Below are 21,659 nucleotides of genomic sequence, written 5' to 3' on the forward strand. Positions count from 1 at the left end.
AAGAGAAGAAAGGCAAGAAAATGGGAAGAAGGAAAAAATGGAGCAGAAGAGGATAAGAAAGCAGGGGAGAGCAAGATCATATGTAAACTAAAGATGGATGGGATGGAAAGGAGAGCTGAGAAGCTACAGAGGATGAAGTATGGGAAAGAAAAAGAAGTTCCTTCCTTGATACATGGTAAAAGAAAGAGTTGTGGAAGTTTATACTTGCCTCCAGCAATCAGAGGCCACAATATTATACTTTTAAAAAGTAACCAAAGTTATCTTGCTGTCGTTGGCCCCTCTACTCACTTGGAGAGTAGAAAATATATCCTTTGTTTCTTTAGGAATGGTTGATACATCAGATGTAGCTCAGACTGTATGTACCTCTACCACTAAGAATACTTTCTCTTTGATTAATCAGTACATAAAGCCTACTTAGGACTGAAAGCATCTACTTTATTGTCCTAGTAAGGATGCTCCTTTAAGAAAATACAGGTTTGTTTCAAAAAGTATGCATATTGCACCTGTCTGTGTGTGTGTGTATGTGGAATGCTGTATTTTAGAGTTACTGAACCCCTTGGGAGGAGTATGTCAACCGTGACAGTTGTAACCAACCACAAATTTGGGAGAAGGGTTTTTTTGCTTCAGGTCAAAATATTTTCAACTGTATTTTCAATTGTATCTGCTACAGTAGAAATGCATGGGCATGAACTGACTCGGAGACAAGAGCTTTATGTTTAAAAAAAGGAAACTTCAACATTCTGTAAAAAATAGGTTTTCAAGGTATCTTTCTCAATGCCAGTAAACAGTCATTTAGACAATATGCCACTCCTATTATTTTCATTTTGTTTTTAATTGTTCTTTGAATAAAGAGAATCAAATAAAAACACATGCAATGCACAGTTGAGCAAGACAGAGTAGCTTTAAAATATTGACATACACATTGTTGTCTCCGAGAAAGATTAAGAATGATACACATTGCACTACATGTAAAGACCTGTATTCATGGCAGTCTTGGCATCAGGGAGACTTTTATAATTGCCAGCTATGACTAAATTTAAAAAAAAATTATAACCAGGAGGATAGTGACTAATGCAAGATCTGAAGTCTAAGATCATTTAGTTTTTTCTAATGGCCCCAAATAGATTTATATTCCAATTATTTCACTTAGCTAATGTCAGTTTTTCCAGCAGTTCTGTAATGGGTAGTTCATTTAACCATTCAAACTAAGTAGGCGGAGTTTCTGCTTCTCAGGAATATCCAACTTTCCACTAGCATAACTATCAAGGGTTTTTTTCTATTAAGGTTAGATTTACTATGCACACCTGACACAGCACAGATTGACTCAGATAAGGGTATTTGTTCCCAAAAATGTACACTCATTTGCTTATGCTATTCCAATAATTTCTTTCTTAATGGCATGAAAACAGAATACGAGACAGGTTATGTGGCTGCCAACACCTACAGCATTTTCTGATTCATAATCTCAGTTTGCATGAGATATTCAGGGATCCCGCCAGAGCTCTCTGAGATCTTCGTTTAAAGGAACTGCAGAGGTAGAGGACTAGAAGTGGTCTTTTTGGCCATAGCCTTTCTCCATTTCTCTTCATGGATAGCATGGTTAATTCCCTTTCCCATTCTCGTTTGAGGACTATAATTGGAGGATATTGCATGGCGTTCAGCAATGTATAGTTATTTATTTCAACGTGACATTTATGCTGACTATCTGGCCCTTTTGGCTGACCGCAAAAGAGGAACTAGACATTATGATATCAGAGTGAGCATCTGTGTTTGAAGGTAAACACAAAAAACCCTAAAATTATGAAAGTAGAGAAGGTGGAAGAAGAGCTGTTGATTGACGCTTCAGGAACAGAAGAAAATTTGTGTACTTGGGAAGTACACTTAGTGCCATCGGAGAGATCTGTAGAATCGAAAGGAAGAACCCAATGTGAAAAACGGTGGCAGGAGTACTGAGGGACCAGAGATTAAGCAACAAACTGAAAGGAAAAGTGTATGCTGCATGTGTTTGTCCCTGCCTGCTCTATGGTTTGGAAATGGTGGGTCTTACGAAGTTGGAAAAAAAGAAGATACAAGTAGTAGAAAATAATATACGGAGGAGAATGGCAGCAAGCAGATGGTAAACAGAGGGGGCATGGAAGAAATAAGGGGGATGATGAATTTGGGACTTCCAGTGATAGATAGACTAGAGAGTGCATGTGTGAGGTGGGGTGGACATATAATAAGAATGGGAGAAGAATGAGTAGCAAAGAAAGTGGAAGCAACAAGGGGACAGCAAGAAAGAATGTGGAAGACTGAGAATACAAAGGAAATACTGTCAAGAGTAGTTTGAAGCGAAAAGGACTGGAACTCTGACCTACAAATCTGTGCTATGGACTGGAAGAAGTGGTGAAGAATCATGGGCACTTCCAACCCCAAGTACACAGGAAAAGGAGTCGAGAAGTGAAGTGATATATTACTAAAGTTCTTAAAATAACCTACCTGTGGAGAATGCAGTCTCACACTTTCTCTTTCCCATTTGGGGGAAGATGAAGGAATGAAGATCCCATCTGGTCCTGGTTTATTATATCTGAAATGCTACAAGAATGAAGATACAGTACATGCTAACAGCTAACAATGGTAACCCAAGATAGGGAATAAAAAAACGAAGCATGGCAGTCTTTCCATGTTTCAGAATTAAAACAAATTTCAGAATCTCAAAATCCTCCATAAAATAGAATTTGTGTTTTCTTCCCATTCCATTTAAAACTATTTTTAATTCTAAAAAATGTGATCCAGAGTGTCCATTGAGTGGATGATATAGTAATGGACAGCAGTGTAAAACCTGAAGATAATATATTCCCACCTGTTACACTGCTGCAGGTCCACTACTCCTCACATAAGCCTTTGCATGGATGTTCTGTGCAGGAAAGACACTGTTGGGTTTGGAGGGCAAGAAAGGGTGGAGCAGGGGGCTACTCTCAAAGACATCAGCCTCTGCTCAGCCTTCAGGTTCACACAGAAATCAAAGAAATGGTAAATAAAGCTTGTAGCTCTATTAATCTGAGTCTGTTCCATGTCTGTTGCTGAACAGCCACAGGAAGAACCCAGCCAATGGCAACAGGATCCTGTCTCTTTACATCTAGAATGATAGGAGTCTCTGTTTGAGAATCCATGGATGGTGGCCTTGGATAAGTCTTCCAGAAGTGTTACCCCTGATTCAGCCAGAAGCATCACTGATCAGTGACATGAGTAGGGCCCTACAGGGCAGGGCCGCCCAGAGTGGGGGGGCAAGTGGGCAATTTACCCCAGGCCCCGGGCCCCGCAGGGGCCCCCACAAGAGTTTTTCGGGGGCCCTGGAGCGGGGTCCTTCACTTGCTCCGGGGGCCAGCTTCTTCCGCTCCAGGTCTTTGGCGGCGGGGCGGACGGACCCCCCTACCGCCAAATTACCGCCGAAGCGGGGGCCCCCCGCCGAAGTGCCAGGTCTTTGGCGGTAATTTGGCAGCGGGTCCCAGAGCGGAAGGACCCCCTGCCGCCGAATTACCGCCGAAGCCCCCTGCTGCCGAAGACCCCAGACCCCCTGAATCCTCTGGGCGGCCCTACTACAGGGTGCCATAAAGATGATGGATGGTAGTCCATGTGGGTCTGAGGAATGTCTGAAGTCTTTAGAGAGTGAAGTTCTGGCAACACTGATGCTAAAGCAGTTGAATGGATAGCACATTACCTGCTCTGAGAATTTGCCATTACCCCTAAGTATGGGAAATAAATCATCATGAGGAAATTTGTGATATAATGGGAGGTATGAATCCATTGCTAATTGTCTGTGTTTGGAGCCTGTGATACACATCTGTGAGTTACACACTCATTCTCTCTGTCCCTCACACACACGCACACACAGAGTCTATGGTACATACTCATTGCCACTCGTCATTTCTTAAAAAGGTATATTTTGCTGGCTGCAGCTGAGTATAGTTTTAAAACAAAATCATCTTAGCCTTCTCTGGTTGGAGACAGCATGACATGCATTTCTGTACTACTGGATCAAAAGCAGAAGTTGAACTTGAATCTTATTATTACCAGATGTAGGCAGTGACGGAGATGGCGTGCTTCTGAAGTGGACGGAAGCAAATCAGAGAATGTAATTTCAGTGCAATATTTTTGCAATTTATATGTGGATAAATATTTTTAAACTTCTAATTAGTGATCCACTGGTTAACCATAAAATGTTAATTCTTAGTCTTTTGTCTCTTCAGCCTTTGTCAAGAGAGTACCACTTTGGCAAGAATTTTGGTTACATAGTAGCCTTTAAACCATTTGGTGAAAAGGAATGGAGAAGAGTTACAGTTACCAATCCTGATATTGGCCGATATGTGCACAAAGATGACTCTCTGCCCCCCTCAACAAAGTTTCAAGTAAAAGTGAAAGCATTTAACAACAAAGGGGATGGACCATTCAGCGTTGTTGCCATCATTTATTCAGCACAAGATGGTGAGTAAAATTTACATATTAAAATCTACAATAAGGGCCTGATCCAGCACTAACCAAGTCAAGGGGACCAAGGTCAGGGCAAGTGAAATTAACTGCAGCAGGATTCAGCAGGATGTACCTTCAATGAGTAGGGTCATTCTTGGCCATCACTGCTGAAGTTCGTACTCAGGCAAAACTCCCATGATAGTTTGTCTGAGAGTATGTCTATACTACAGCTGGTAGCATGCTTCTCAGTGCAGGTAGACTGACAGGTGCCAACTTTGCTTGTGCTAGCATGCTAAAAATAGCAACGGGGCCATGGGCAGTGGCTTGGGTTAGCTGCTCAAGTACCTACCCAATGGGCTGCGTGAGATTGTACTTGGACAGCTAGTTTGAGTCCCTGCCTGCGCTGCAGCTATACTGCTATTTTTAGCATCTAGTTTTTAAGCAGAGCTAGTGCATGTCTGTCTGTCTGCACTGGGAAGCATGCTCCCAGCTACAGTGTAGACATACCCCACATGAAGAACTGTAGAACGGTGCCCTTGATGGGCAGAATAGCACTGAATTAACAACCCACAAAGAAATTCACCTAGCAAATACCCATTCTGAACCGCTGTACAACTATTTAAAAATAAAGGATTTGGGGAATTGAAAAAAAGTGCCTTCTTCCACATTTGTTGTCTGAAACATGGCATTGTGATACTACAGTCATATTTGGGTCATCCTCACTAATGCAGTATGATTGATGCACATATTGAAAGGTGAATTGTTATGTCTTGCTAAGGAAAACTAGAAAATAAGTACTCAAATTAAATTTAAATTTCTTTTTAAAAAAGAAACCACTCCTGCTATCTTGTAACACACAGGGGAGTTTTTAGTGAGAATTACTGTCCAAAACTGTCTAGGACAGTTAGTGGCAGAATATTTCAGATATTTCAGTTAATAAGGTTGATACTCAGAATTGAACTAATGGAAGCAAAAATGCTGTTAGTTACACTTTTCCATATGCCTTAGTAGTAGTCAGCTTTATTCTAAAATAAAGTAACAGCAGCAAAGAGTCTTGTGGCACCTTATAGACTAACAGACGTTTGGGAGCATGAGCTTTCGTGGGTGAATACCCACTTCATCGGATGCATGTATTCACCCACGAAAGCTCATGCTCCCAAACGTCTGTTAGTCTATAAGGTGCCACATGACTCTTTGCTGCTTTTACAGATCCAGACTAACACGGCTACCCCTCTGATATGTAAAATAAAGTAGTAGTACATGTTTTGCTCATTAACTGATGGTAGTAAATCCTATCAGTCTTAATATAACAGCTGTGGTATTTAAGCGTACTACTGCAGAGGAATGATTAATTTGGTTAAGTTTTCAAGCCTGTTCAAATTCTAATACTTATTCTTCCATGCTCTTTTATTCCAGTTTAGACATTAAAGCAATCAGGTGAATAATTAAATGAAAACCCTTGACATTTGACTAAAACCTTTTCCTTAATCCTTGCTGGAATTATTTCAAATTCAGCAATCTGCAGGATTTCAGTTAGAAATGTCATTTCCTATGCTGAGTGGAAGAAAGCATTAGAAAAAGGTAAACCTTAGAGCAGAATAATATAGGTAATAATATATAACAAAAACATTACACTATAATGTCTGCTGCCAGAAATACAAAGCAGAACTGTAAAGAATTGCTCAAATTTTTCGTGTTGCAGAACAGAATCTGCTTCACCAAAGCAGAACTCCAGCTACTGAAATGAGAGCAAAGACCCAAGAGGTGGGACCAGATAACAAGGCCACATTCTCACACTTCAGACTCCATTCTCATCTCAGTGTACTTTATAGGAGATTTATGCTTGTACCTCCCATTAGCACTAATGGGACCTTTGTATACAAATCACCCACACACAGAGAGAGAGAAACATAGAATAGACCCTTTTGTTTCTTATGATAATTCATGATCCACACTGGCAACACTTAGCTAATGTGATTAATACTGATCCTAGTTATCAGAGAAGTGTACCTTAGGATATCATCTTTAACAGCTGCAGCAGCAACAGAATGATTATTGTTGTAGTAGTGTAAATGAATTAATATGTTGCTGATACCCAAATAACATTTCAGTATCCCTTCATTTCTCAGAACATTGTCAACATCTGACTTGTAAGTTTCCAGGCCTGTTAGTGAAGTGCTAAATGTATTTCTTCTAGAAAAAAATAACTACTAAAAGCAAAAATTAATAATAGGAACATTAAACATGCACCTGAAACGTAATTGTGTTATATATGTAAACTGCCTATATGATAGTAGCAAAATTGTTTGTTTTCTGAGTTCAGCTGTTTAATAGAGGCATCATGCTCATGTGACCAAACACCTTGGGAGCAGCAAGCAGGTGTAGCTCCAGAAAAATCAGAGAAAGGGAAATGAACAGTAGTACTGACTTTTAGAAAATGAAAGAAAAATAATCTTGGTGGTTGCCACCCTATAACTCTAGTTCTAGCAAAATAACTCTGCACCTGCTCAGAGAAACACTAAGCATTCATGGTCATATTATGCCCATCGCAGCCACAAAGGCGGTTTGAGGACACAAAGAAACTACTTCCTTCCCTAGAGCACCAGTAAAGGAGGGACCCAACATTGCACTGTAGGTGTCAGGGAGCTCCAAGCATTGTCTACAACGTTAGCAGCCCCAGAAGAGAATGCATCTGTACACAGCCATGTCCCTGTTCACCCAGCACATCGATAAGCCAGGGCTGCAGGGAAACCCAGCATACACCTTTCCAACAGGTGAGCCAGAGACAGTGCACACCATGGGCTCCTGAGACCCCTGCAGGCATTGGGACTTGTATAGTTGTAAAGATTCCCTGTAGCTTTACCCTACATGGAGCCACACGGAGTTTACCCTCTCACTGCCCTGACAGTACCTAATTCCACAAGGTTTCCTTTATAGGATAACTGAACTATGAGCGATAAGCAGCATGTTTTTGGTAAAGAATACATCTTGTGAGGCAAACTGAAATGCTTTTTTTATTGCAGAATTATAAAATGACAAATGGAGTGGATGTCATGTATTTGAACTGTAATGTGAAAATGGACTGTCTGCAAAATACTTAGTGTACATACCAAATAAGAAGCAAAATTAGTATTATTGAAGGGGGCATAAATAAGTTTAAGAGAGTGAAATATGAAAAGTAACATTCAGATTGTCTCATCAAGATGATAACCCTGACAGTAAGAACTATTCTGCCCAAGGGAAATGATGGAAGCCCTGTGACTTGGGCATTTAAATCTTGGGCATTGGACAAAACACTACCACATGGTACAATGGGAAGCAATCCTGCATTGGCATGGAGATGGACGAGATAACCTGGTCTTTTCCATCTCTAATGCCTGCACAGCTATGATTCAGCCAATGATAAGGCTACAGATAGGCAAGGGAACTTATCAAATGTGTTGCTAGAGATTGTAAAGCTACTTAATCATGATATATACTTTCATTGCTACTGAGTTATGTGTTTAGTCATAAAGCTATATATGTCTAATTATAATCCTAGACATCTTTATTCATTTTAGCGCACTAGTTTTATTCTGTGATTCCATGTGTTTCATGCAAACGTGTGTAATGAAATTGCATTAGCACTAGTTATCGTCTACACTACGGGATTATTCCGAATTTACAGAAATCGGTTTAGTAAAACAGATTGTATAAAATCGAGTGCACGCGGCCACACTAAGCACATTAATTCGGTGGTGTGCGTCCACGGTCCGAGGCTAGCGTCGATTTCTGGAGCGTTGCACTGTGGGTAGCTATTCCGTAGCTATCCCATAGTTCCCGCAGCCTCCCCCACCCCTTGGAATTCTGGGTTGAGTTCCCAGTGGTTGATGGGGAAAAAATCATTGCCGCGGGTGGTTCTGGGTACAGCCTCACCCCTCCCTCCCTGAAAGCAGCAGACAACCGTTTCGCGCATTTTTTTCCTGGGTGAACTGTGCAGACGCCATAACACAGCAAGCATGGACCCTGCTCAGCTCAATACTGCAATCGTGGATGTTTTAAACACCTCACGCACTCTCGTGCAGTATATGGTGAACCAGGACCTTCAAACCGAGGCGAGGAGGAGGCGGATACGGCAGCGCGGCGATGACAGTGATGAGGACGTAGACACAGAATTCTCTCAAACCGCGGGCCCCTGCGCTTTGGAGATCCTGATGGTAATGGTGCAGATTCTATCCATTGAACGCCGATTTTGGGCCCGGGAAACAAGCACTGACTGGTGGGACCGCATTGTGTTGCAGGTTTGGGACGATTCCCAGTGGCTGCAAAACTTTCGCATGCGTAAGGGCACTTTCATGGAACTTTGTGACTTGCTTGCCCCTGCCCTGAAACGCCATAATACCAAGATGAGAGCAGCCCTTACAGTAGAGAAGCGAGTGGCGATAGCCCTGTGGAAGCTTGCAATGCCAGACAGCTACCGGTCAGTCGGGAATCAATTTGGAGTTGGAAAATCTTCTGTGGGGGCTGCTGTGGTGCAAGTAGCCAAAGCAATCACTAAGCTGCTGCTACGAAAGGTTGTGACTCTGGGAAATGTGCAGGCCATAGTGGATGGCTTTGCTGCACTGGGATTCCCTAACTGTGGGGGGGCGATAGATGGAACCCATATCCCTATCTTGGCACCGGAGCGCCAGGGCACCCAGTACGTAAACCGGAAGGGGTACTTTTCAATGGTGCTGCAAGTACTGGTGGATCACAAGGGACGTTTCACCAACATCCACGTGGGATGGCCAGGGAGGGTTCATGACGCTCGCGTCTTCAGAAGCACTACTCTGTTTAAACGGCTGCAGCAAGGGAATTACTTTCCAGACCAGAAAATAACAGTTGGGGATGTTGAAATGCCTGTCATTATCCTGGGGGACCCAGCCTACCCCTTGATGCCATGGCTTATGAAGCCATACACAGGCAGCCTGGACACTGGTCAGGATCTGTTCAACTACAGGCTGAGCAAGTGCAGAATGGTGGTAGAATGTGCATTTGGCCGTTTAAAGGCGCGCTGGCGGACATTACTGACTCGCTCAGACCTCAGCCAAACCAATGTCCCCTATATTATTGCCGCTTGCTGTATTCTCCACAATCTCTGTGAGAGTAAGGGGGAGACCTTTATGGCGGGGTGGGAGGCTGAGGCAAATCATCTGGCCGCTGATTACGCGCAGCCAGACACCAGGGAGATTAGAAGAGCACACCAGGAAGCGGTGCGCATCAGAGGAGCTTTGAAAACGAGCTTCATCACTGGCCAGGGTAGGGTGTGACTGCTGTGTTTGTTTCCCCTTGATGAACCACTACCCGCCTTGATTGACTCATTCCCTGTAAGCAGCCCACCCTCCCCCTTCGAGTACAGCTTACTTATGCAAATAAAGTCACTCTCGTTTAAAAATCATGTATTCTTTATTAATTCATTATAAAAAGAGGGAGAGAAGTAAGGGTGTGGTTTGGGAGGAGGATAGGAGGGATGGAGAAGGCCACTTAAAAAATTTCACAGTAATGACAGCCTTCTGGTTGGGCTGTCCACGGGAGTGGAGTGGGCGGGTGCACGGAGCCTCCCCCGACGCGTTCTTACACGTCTGGGTGAGGAGAATGTGGAACATGGTGAGGGTTGAGGGTGGTTATACAGGGGCTGCAGCGGCACTCTGTGATCCTGCTGCCGTTCCTGAAGCTCCACCAGATGCCGGAGCATGTCAGTTTGATCACGCAGCAGCCCCAGAGTTGCATCCCGCCACCGCTGATTTTCCTGCCGGTCTTCCTGCCGCCACCTCTCATCTCGGGTGTCCCTCCTGTCCTCACGTTCACTGGCATCTTTCCTGTAATTTGATAGCACGTCCTTCCACTCATTCAGATGAGCTCTTTCCTTGCATGTAACTTCCATAATATCCGAGAACATTTAATCTCGCGTCTTCTTTTTCCTCCGCCTTATCTGGGCTAGCCTTTGGGATGGAGCAGGGAGGCTTGAAAAATTTGCAGCTGCATGAGGGAGAGAAGTATTTAAAAAGATACATTTTACAGAACAATGGTTATACTCTTTCACAGTGAACAGCACTATTCACCTTACATAGCACATGTGATTTCCCTACAAGGTCGCATTTTTCATCTTAATACTGAGTGCCTGCACCTCTGGGGTTACAGATCTCACAGACACAGGTCCGGGCATCAGAATTCAGCTTGCATGCGGCCATGGTAAGCCACTGTCTTTCGGCTTCTGCAGTGATTTACCCCTCCCCCCAATGCATGGCTAATACCATGCTAGCTCCCTGCTAATCAACACCCTGCCCCCCTCCCCCACTGCGTGGTTGGTAGCTTGGGAAGATCCCCGCTGACCAAACATGAAAAAGATCATCGGCATTTCACTCCTCCCCTCCCCCCACTTGGCTACGTGCAGGAAAGGATTTTTTTTTAAGCTGCTGCAGTCCACGAACCCAGTAGGAAAATGGCCATCCCCCTTACTTAAATTCCTGATTTTCAACCAGGTTACCCTGAACGATATCACTTTGCTGAGGATAACACAGCGAGATAAAGAACGGATGCTTCTTGAATGCCAGCAATCACCGGGACCATACGCAGCTATGCTTTGCCATGCAATGATACCTGATTACTTGCTACATGCATGGCGTGGTAAAGTGTCCTACCATGGTGGACGGAACAAGGCTGCCTTGCCCAGAAACCTTCTGCAAAGGCTTCTGGAGTACCTTCAGGAGCGCTTCATCGAGATGTCCCTGGAGGATTTCCGCTCAATCCCCAGACATGTTAACAAACTTTTCTAAGTAACTATACTGTCTGCGAATGCATCCCAAGTCCTCAGGGCAAATCAATAATTAAAAAACGCTTGCTTAAAAAACGTTTGCTATTTGCAAAGGTACACTCACCAGAGGTCCCTTCCATGGCTTCATTGTCTGGGGTAGTGGCTTGGGAGGGTAATTCCGTCAGGGTGAGAAAAAGCTCCTGGCTGTTGGGGCTCACGGAGTTCTGTGTGCTGTCTGCTAGCTCGTCCTCCTCTTCTTCATTGTCATCTTCCCCGTCCACATAATCCTCAGCCATGGCAGAGATTACAACCTCCACCTCGGAATCCACGGACAGGGGTGGGGTACTTGTGGCGCAGCCCCCTAAAATTGCATGCAGCTCAGCGTAGAAGCGGCACGTTTTTGGCCCTGCCCCGGACCTTCCGTTTGCTTCTTTGGTTTTTAGGCTTGTCTGAGCTCCTTAACTTTCACTCTGCACTGCAGTGAGTCCCTGCTGTGGCCTTTATCCGTCACAGCCTTAGAAATTCTTTCAAATACTTTTTAATTTCGTCTTTTGGAACGCAGTTCTGTTAGCACTGAATCCTCTCCCCATATAGCGATCAGATCCAGTACCTCTCGTGCAGTCCATGCTGGGGCTCTTTTTCGATTCTCAGGAGACTGCATTGTTACCTGTGCAGATGAGCTGTGCATGGTCACCTGTGCTGATGAGCTCTCCACGCTGGGGAAGCAGGAAATGAATTTCAAAAGTTCGCGGGGCTTTTCCTGTCTACCTGGCCAGTGCATCAGAATTCAGAATGCTGTCCAGAGCGGTCAGTGGTGCACTGTGGGATACCACCTGGAGGCCAATACCGTCGATTTGCGGCCACACTAACCCTATTCCGATATGTTAATCCCGATATTAGCGCTACTCCTCTCGTCGGGGAGGAGTACAGAAACCGATTTAAAGAGCCATTAAAATCGATATAAGGTGCCTCCTAGTGTGGACGGGTGTGGCGTTAAATTGGTTTAACACTCCTAAAACCGGTTTAAACGCGTAGTGTAGACCAGGCCTTAGTACTAAAACTTTAGATTGTGGTTTTTATTCTTACTTAAATGTTTGTAACTGAGAAAATAGCCTTAACATCAGTGCATCATTTTTTTTTAAAAGTTATACATTTGAATTATTAACCGTTAGTGAAAGACAATTAAAAAGAGTAACTTTGCACATAAGATTATTTTGTTACCTTAGATATTTCTCATAAGAAATGTAACTGATTTTTTTTTCTGAATAGTGGCTGTTTTGATACATAGTTGATTTGATGCCCAGTTGGAAAATTAAATATATGAAAGCTTTCCTGTGCTGAGGCAGCAGTGGCTGTCTGTTGCAACTTGTTTCAAAAGACCCATAAAAGACAACTGATCTTAGCTTGAAAATGGAATCTTTCATAGATTCTGTGCACTGTTTATGCATTTTTACATTCATTAGCTCCTTTTAAATGCAAGCAATAGAGTGAAATTGGCAGCTTCCTCTGACTAAACTAACACTATTTTTTTAGGCACTACAAATTAATTTTTAAATAAAAAGAAAACTTTTCACATTAAAATGGTCTGATTGTGCATTTGGCGATGCAAGGTCAGATTTTTAAAATTAAGCACACACAAACATTTGCATGCGTCCAACTTACATGCACAAATACCTGATGTGATGCACATGCATAGTCAGCTAGACACACAACTAGCCCACTGAATGCATAATTATCTGACTTGCATGCACATAATGTACAGTATGTTATATCTTTGCATGCAGAAGAAGCAAATAAATATTTGCATGCAATTGACTTTGAAAATGTGGCCTACAGTTTTTAATGTGAGAAACACTATACAGCTGAGTAAAATATCAGTGGTTTTTTTGGTTCTGTCTGTTTTTATTTGAGCATATTTTTAGTATTAAACTTTCACTTTGGAACCTGCTAAAGCTAATAAATATTTAATATGGGCCTAATCCTGAGATCCCTACTCCACTTTTTCTCAATCTTGTCTAAAATAAATACCCAATGAAATTAGAGTTTACCTAAGTAAACACAGGTTAAAGACCTGAGGACTTGGCCTTGTGAAAATGAGAAAATAATATGAAATATTACAAGAAAAGACCATGCAAGTAAATATTACAATGCACTTGACGGGATTGAATGTTTTCCATTTCCAGCTCCTAGTGAACAGCCTAGAAATGTGAATGTAAAAGTCTTATCATCTTCTGAAATCTCCGTTTCCTGGGAGCATGTTTTTGAGCAATCTGTTGAAGGATATCAGGTGAGTTCAGAAGTGACACTTATAAATATCTTCATATTCATTTAAATACAGTAATTGATTATGTACAGGCAATACACACTGTCACATTCTAACTCTTAATGCTCAGCATTAATTGATGTTTGCTGTACACATTTGATTCTCTACCTATTAGATGTTTCATATAACGTATAATTTTTTGATACTAAAATATAATACTTTTGGTCAAATTCCCCTACTTATGTAAGTTGAGATAGTTCCACATATATCTTCAGAACTCCACAGAAGAATTTTTCCAGTTTATACCAGTAGAGGATCTGGCCCATAAATGTCTCAAAACATGTTCAGAATAAGTTTGGGGTGTAAACATTTGCTGTACACTGTAATGACTTTGTCAGTGCAGAAACAGACTTGTAAGTAACTAATGGGCCACTACATTATCAAATGATCAAGTATAGTAATTATTTTTGAAATATCCCCAACAGGATTTATAGTAACTTGGAAACAGATGCTGCAGCCTGAATATAGTCAGTAGAAGATGCAGAATCCTGGGATTTTAATGTGCAGGGTAGAACAGGATTTGAGGGAGTCTGTCTACATCTTCTGCTTGCCATCCAGCATTGGTGCACCATAGCAAGAAGGAATGATTTGGGAGCAGGGTAGGGCTACTGGGTCCACAACAACTCAGATCCACCAGTGAAACCTTTTCTTACTCTCCTGCAAAAAAAAAAAAGGGCACAACAGATAGAGAGCTGCTGCGATCAAACAGATGCGGATGTTGTCATAGAGCAGCCCAGCAGAGAGTGGGTTTCTTCCTGCACATACACAGTAGCCTCTGGAGAACTCTGCAGCATACAGTCTGTTTACTTCAGCAGTGCTCTGAGAAAAGGATTTGGGTCTTGCTAAGTTAATGACTTGCTTTGCAATTTTAATTCTCTGACATATTATATTTACCTACATGCTGTAAAAAGAGCATATGCAAATTCAGAATAGCCTCACAAAATGCATCAATAAGAGGTGTCAGTTGCCCTGTGAATCCCAGTGGGATGTTAATTTGAAAATCCACTGCTCTGGGGGGAGCTCATCAACATCGCCCCAGCAGAGGATTCTCTTTGTGCCCCAGCCTACCTACCCAAGCAGATGTACATCAGCTGTTGGGGTGAATATGGGTGGCCTCTTCTGCTGCTCGTGATGGGAGAAGCGGGTATTATCCTACTGGGGAGGAGAGGAGGACCATTTGCCACTGCCAGTAAAGGGAGCTTCAGCATGGGGGCAGGACCACAGGACAGCGCTACAGGGAGGTCTGTGTCCTGGACTGTCTTAATACAAGCCTGGAAGGGGTGCTAATTTGATCAAAGTAAAGTTTTTAAAAACTGGAATGCATACTCTCGGGTTTTATTTATTTATTTAATTGTATTATTGTCCATTTCTAACACAATTTATAAAAATACCTAGTTCAATCAGAATACTTCCTCCTTTTCATTTTAATCCTTCACATTCCATGAAAAAAGCTCTCTGAGGACATAACTGGCACCATATATTCCAGAGCCGAAGAGCTGGGGATACCGAGAGAAATACCTGTGATACTAGCCTTTTCACACCATGAGGAGTCAGGTTTTCTTGACACTAAAGCAGGCACTCATGAGTACTGCACTAGCAGTGATGAGTGTGAACTGATAAATTTTGCCATTACTGAGGTGTGTCCTCAGCTCACACATAAATGAAAGATAAAATATGAACTAGCTCCCTCCATACAGAGAATGTAAGATTTATGAGCTGCTCAGTACATGCAGTTCTAGTGGGTATATATATTCCCTGCTTCTTACATGTAGTAAATATATTGTTTGGCTTTTATTATACAGGTTTATGGTTATGAAACTGTTTTGTGGGGTTTTTTTTAAACTAGGCACTAAGTCTCCTCACTAATATCAATAAAGTATATTAAATGAGTAAAATAAAATTGGATTTTGTAGCTTTAGTCATATTTCTTAGAAGTGACATAGATAAATATGAAAGATTTGGTTGCAAATTCCATGATTCTAGTACTTAAGCTTTATTGCTGCTTTATTTTGTAGCATACTTTGTGTTGTACAACTGGCCAACATAAAATATTTGTTCTGTAACAATAAAGAATATTTCTATAACTTTTTTTCATGGCAAGCTCACACAAGGATCATATAGGACTTCTTTCTTGATATCTCTCCCATGCTTACAAAGGGTTAGATTCTCTGCTGTGCAGGATCATCTGGGCACACCAGAGGCACGGGACCACAAGGGAGTTAAGGGTGTTTTCCTGAACCTAGGGATTTGCAGGCTGTGCTAATCTATGATGGCATGTGATGGCCTACATTGGGCCAGAGATTATCAGACAACCGCCTCCTCAGTCTTGGCTCAACCCTTCCAGTGAGAGCTGGAGTTGGGTTGGCACAAAACTGTCAGTGCCTACTGAGGATTCCCTCACCCTAGGGATTCCTACTTGGATTGTCCAGGACACCACAAAAAAGAAGGAACTGATCCCAAAATTTGACCCAAAATCTTTTAATGAAAAAATTCAGTTTGATGAAAATGTATTGAACAGACTGGACAACTGAACAAGCTAGTGACAATGAGGGAATGTAATTTTGCATATTACTTTAATTGAACCAGAGTACAGGATGACCAGGGAAAAGGAAAAAGAGTAGCGATCAAGTGCTCCATAGACCTTTAAAGTATTTGAAGTATACTTCAGGAGACCCAGGGATTTTGTAAAGGGGGCAGTGTTAGTGTCTCAGCACTCAAGGGAATAAGTCATGGTTTCCAAAAATAATTGTCATGACCCAGGTATATAGTCATGTTTGTATCCTAAGTAGATGGGTAGAGAAAAGCTGTATAGACGTCTGAGTTTAATACATACAAATCACATTGTAACAGTGGTTAAATCTAAGTCATTTGAACCAAGATTCAATGTATTTGGGATTTAGGTTAATTTAATTTTTAAATGATCTTATTCCTGCAAGGGATTTAATTCACATCTCAGTGGAGTGGCTTAAAGTTTCATTCCTTTTTCTCGCTCAAATTGTTTGACAGCTCTATATTACTTATTTTATTGTACACCTAGTTGTACAGCATGTAAATGAATTGGAGGAATGTAGAAAGTTTCTCCCAGGTGAGAGGGATTCAAGGACTTTGGGCAGCTGTCCAGTGATCAACAAAAGCCTTAGAGTGTTCACCATCCCTAGGTAAAACATGCACTTAACATATCAGAGTATATCAAAAAATGAAGGCGTGAGCCCCTGGCAGTCACTGTACAGGTTTGCATTTCATGGCAACATCACCACCATGATTATCATTAATCAGACCATAACTGACAGACACTTGACCACCTACTATTTCACAGATGTCACTTTGCTGCAGACTCAGGTCCATTTGGAACTTCATGGCAGAAATGGAGAGTGTGCTCAGATCCCCTTGTTCCAATTGCACAGGCCCCAACTTAAGCCAAAGGAGAAATACCTCAAGCTGTTAATAGCATAGGGCACACAGTTGAGGAGTTGTGGTTCTAGCCAGTAGAAGGCAGAGGCCCATATACAACACTTCATTACAGTATTATGGAATCAAAATACTACTCTGAGACTAAGCAACTATTTAGAAAGATATGCGATTATCTATACCAGAGAGGATCTCCTGAATTCTCAGCCCCCCTTTTCATTACTCACTTCACAACACATGCTTCTCAAATAGGGTCATCATAAAACTGATGTTTCCTAAGCTTAAACTAATGCTGTTCTGTCAAATATCCAGCAAATGTTACCAGCAAGCATCATCAGTAACCCCAGCCTTTCATAGACTTTAGTTTTTGCCTTCAAAGAACAGGGAGCCTTATTGGGCCCAGTCAGTGAAACTGTTCTAGAAATGTCACACACAGATCTCCCAGATGGCAGCACACAACATTTCCTCCAAGTTCTGTTTTACTTCCCAAAAGAATATATTGACATTGTGTCTATATTTCATCCTAAATGTATTTCAAGAAAATTCTAAATGGTGGCTGCTACTGGACTAAATTTCCAAAACTCTGTGCAGCATATTCATTTCTATAATCAGAAAAATACATGTGCTTGCATGCTGTAAACCATGTTTAAAGTGGGAGCCAATTTGGTCAGCATATGCATATGCAATTATATCTATATTGTGAAAGAGTTGGTAGAGCCATGATGGTAATCATATGTTTAGAATGATCATAGTATGGACAGCTTGTAGTATTACTATTGACGGGCAAACTTATGTAAGCATTGACAATAGACTTTGATGTGTAAATTAAATTAGGAAAGCTTCTGTTCAATTATTCTGGCTGCTAAAATGCCCCTCTAGGCATTTGAATTAGAAGGGAAACCCTTCTACTGTCTCACCACTCATTCAGCTACAGTGCAGACCTGGGGGTAGAAGAAAGTTATAGTTTTATTAAACGGTTTAACTTAAACACTTAAGAGAAACATCAAGCCTTGCCAAACAGCAAGTTGTACCATAATTTGTGAGTGGGAGAGTGGCAGTGGTAGGAGCTGGAGAAACAAGCCAACACAACCTCTCCCAACATATTTTTGGAGTCTCCTTAAAGTGAAATATCTCGGGAACAAAACTAATGCCAGCTGAAAAGAAGACTAAGCCAAATGTGGCTTGACAGCAAAATAGGGGTGCTTATGTTATCAGAACATGCTATATCAGTTCTGCTTGAGGCCTCCTAGATTATAAAGCCAGAAAGGATGATTGTGACCTAATCTGCCATACTGTATAACACAAGCCATGGGACTTCCCAGAATTAATTCCTGTTTGAACCAGAACACAGCTTTTAGAAAAACTTCCTATCTTGATTTAAAAATTTCCAGGAATGCAAAATTCACCACAACCTCTGGGAAGTTGTTCCAGTGGTTAAGTACCCTCACTATTAAAAATGTGCACCTTATTTGTAATTTGAATCTGTCTAGCTTCAACTTCCAGCCATTGGATCTAGTTATACCTTTGTCTGCTAGATTGAAGACCCTCCAAGGAAAGGTTTACCTAAAGCAGGGGTTCTCAAACTGGGGGTCAGGACCTCTCAGAGGGTCACGAGGTTCTTACAATGGGGGGTCGTGAGCTGTCAGTCTCCACCCTGAGCCCTGCTTCGCCTCCAGCATTTATAATGGTGTTAAATATATAAAAAAGTGTTTTTAATTTATAAAGGGGGGTCACACTCAGAGGCTTGCTATGTGAAAGGGGTCACCAGTACAAAAGTTTGAGAACCACTGACCTAAAGAATGGAATAGTTTAGTAATAACATTAACCTCTTTCTTAATGGAAGGCTTAAAAGGGTTCTGTTGTGGTATCAGCTAAAATAATTTACAAGGAAGGTGGGAGCAGAGCAAAAATGCACAGACTAAAAGTACTTGAAAAACAAAATGCTATGGACCTCGTCCTCCACAGCTTGTGCCTTTTGTAGTTGCTTACACCTGTGCAAACTGTGCTACCAATTGATACTGATAATGTTTTACTCTCATGTTGCACAGTTGTGAATGATTCTACAAGGCAGTGGTGAATCGGACCCTATGTAGTATCACCAAAAATCATTTCATAATGGCCAGGATTTGTAATAAGTGGGTACCTTATATTTCCTTCCTAAATATGTGTTTTGGTGCTTAAATAAATGACCTCCGAAGTTCAGAGAAAGCTGCTGGGTGATCAGCACTTTAGAAAATCAAGTCAACTTATTTAGTTGCCTATGTATGGACGCAGGAGGCTAGTCATAGGCATCCATTTTTGAAAATCACAGATAATGTATCTTTAATAGAGTTGTCCAGGCTATTTTCCATAGAAATGTATGAGACAAAAACACGGTAAGATATTTTTTAAAAGTACTGTTGCTAACACAGCTAACCACAACTTGTTTTTGGCCTGCTAATAGTCTCGGGGAATACCTACAAAGAATAGGGAAGGAAAGGAGGAGCATCCACTGAGAGGGGCACTAAAGAGAACCAGGAGTGGGCAGTATCTTGCAAGCTTAATGAGGATATGGTGTTAAGTAGGAGAGGATGATTGACAGAATCAAAGAAGCTGGTAGGTCAAGGAGAATGAAGATGAAGTAGAGGCCCTGAGATGAAGAGGCCATTAGAGTAATTGGGAAGATATGAGTGTTTGCATATGTGTCCGAATTCTACTGAGAATTGTTTTAGTAGAGTGGAAATATTGGAAGGGATCCAATACAGAGCTCAAGGAGAGGAAGTGAGTGCATTGGTTTTAGATTGCACATTCAATGAGTTTACAGGTAAAAAGGAGAGGAAAGAGATTGGGTGGAAGAGGGTATAAATCCTGTTCCCTTTCTAAAAAAAATGTCTGTCAACTCATTGGTGATGACCTAGTATTAAATCCCTGAGTTGCCCCTGACATTGGCATTAATGGACTGGTCTGAATATATTTCTTGAATGTGTAATTTAAGTTGATAAAAAGAAAAGAGGGCAGAGGAGAATTTTGAGGGGAAGGAGAAGAGAAAAATAGGGAACCTATACAACGTAGGTTGTGGAGTGCTTGTCAGTGTTTTCCCCCCTGGTCTTATGTGGTTTAATAGTGATTAATGGTATGGGAGGGGGAAGTGAAATAAAAGATAAGAATGCACAATATATTTAAAGAGAGGAGAAAGTATAACAATTTATAAACACTCTTAAAACATTAAATATTATAGAAAAGTCACTGTTAAATATTAAGTTTAAAAACTCATACAATATTGCACACTTCTTTAGTCTAACCATTTAAGCTTCATCACTTAGCTAAAGCACCTCCTAAAAGACAAGAGCAGATTTAAAAAAACAAGTAAGTTCTGATAACAAGTCAATTTATTAAGTATGTGATCATGCTTTGATGTCTAAGTTCAATGCATGTTCAGTCTGTTAAACACAGTTCCCAGAGGAATGAGCAGGAAATGGATATCAGGTTGGGTGTTGTAGATCCCTTTTGTTTTTTATACCTCATTACTGTGCTGTCAAACTGCTTTGTCAATTGCTTATTATAACCTTTAAATCATGGAAACAAAAATACTGGCTGAATGTGATAAAAGTTATAGTGGATAATACATTTTAGTAAAAGTGTTTTGAGCAGCATCTTTCATAAAGAAAGAAGGGTTTCTCCAGCTTGGTCTGGATAGGGCATACTGTATGTGGGGAATGAGAGCAGAATGAAAAATATGAATGAATTGCTTTTGTAGGGATTGTATTAGCTAGAATGCCATGAAATAGGAAGTGGAGTATACTGTACAACTTAGTCCAAGGTGTCTTTGCATTACAGAGTACATTGTGACCTAGAAAATGATATTAAAGTTGAGCGTAAAATTTTCAAGTATAAAAGAGCAACAGCAAGATAGCCCTGTTCTAGTAAGGCCCAATCCTGCACCCAGTTAAGTCTATCACAAAACTTCCATTGGCTTAATTGGGTACAAATCAGGTTCATTAGTGCAAAAGTTTCTACATCAAATCTGAAGTATTTTCTGTTTCTTGATATGATCCTATCACTTGGATTAATATAAGGAGCAACAATTAGCCAGAAACAGACTTTATTGTTTTAAAATTATTCTGTCCTCCAGTCTAAAGTTTCTGTAACATTTCAATATCATTAATTACACCATATTATCACTCAATTTATCTGTGTACAGATTCGTTACTGGACTGTTCATGATAAAGAAGCCGCTGCGCAGCGGGTGCTAGTGAGCAGTCAGGACTACTCAACCAAACTGGAAAATTTGAAACCTAGTACCCGGTACCATGTAGATGTTTCCGCCTACAATAGTGCAGGATATGGACCACCCAGTGTTGCTGCTGATATCATTACAAGAAAAGCACGTAAGTAAAGGAACTCTGGATTTATTTCTAAAGTTCTGCACTTCGTTACTATTAGTTTGTACTTTGCATATACTAATACTATAATTACTGGGGCTAACACCAGACTGTGGCAAAGTGGGAATGTTCTTACTGTTTTTTCTGAATACTGTGTGCGTGTCTCAGTTTTCCCTATGTATTACTCAAGTGTCTAGTGGTGGGATAAGGGTGTTTGATGATTGCAGAGTCCCCTAGAGGGCAGGTGTGACTGCTGACTGGGTTCAGAGAATGGCTGACACTATGTAGCCTGGCAACTGATGGCTGGGCCCCCCTCTGCAAGAATGAGCCAGAGGTATTGGTGCAG

At 41.4% G+C, this 21,659-nt stretch overlaps 1 protein-coding gene across 1 annotated transcript in view; it reads left to right on the forward strand.

The window, feature by feature from the left end:
* CNTN1 (contactin 1) overlaps positions 1-21,659 on the forward strand; it is a 254,857-nt gene that overhangs the window by 181,764 nt on the left and 51,434 nt on the right. The window contains exons 18-20 of the mRNA XM_044996278.1: positions 4,230-4,464; positions 13,405-13,508; positions 21,133-21,319. Coding sequence (XP_044852213.1) covers positions 4,230-4,464; positions 13,405-13,508; positions 21,133-21,319 — 526 coding nt within the window. The remainder of the gene's footprint in view (positions 1-4,229; positions 4,465-13,404; positions 13,509-21,132; positions 21,320-21,659) is intronic.

The sequence above is a fragment of the Mauremys mutica genome, chromosome 1, assembly GCF_020497125.1.
Source record: "Mauremys mutica isolate MM-2020 ecotype Southern chromosome 1, ASM2049712v1, whole genome shotgun sequence".
Taxonomy (NCBI): domain Eukaryota; kingdom Metazoa; phylum Chordata; order Testudines; family Geoemydidae; genus Mauremys; species Mauremys mutica.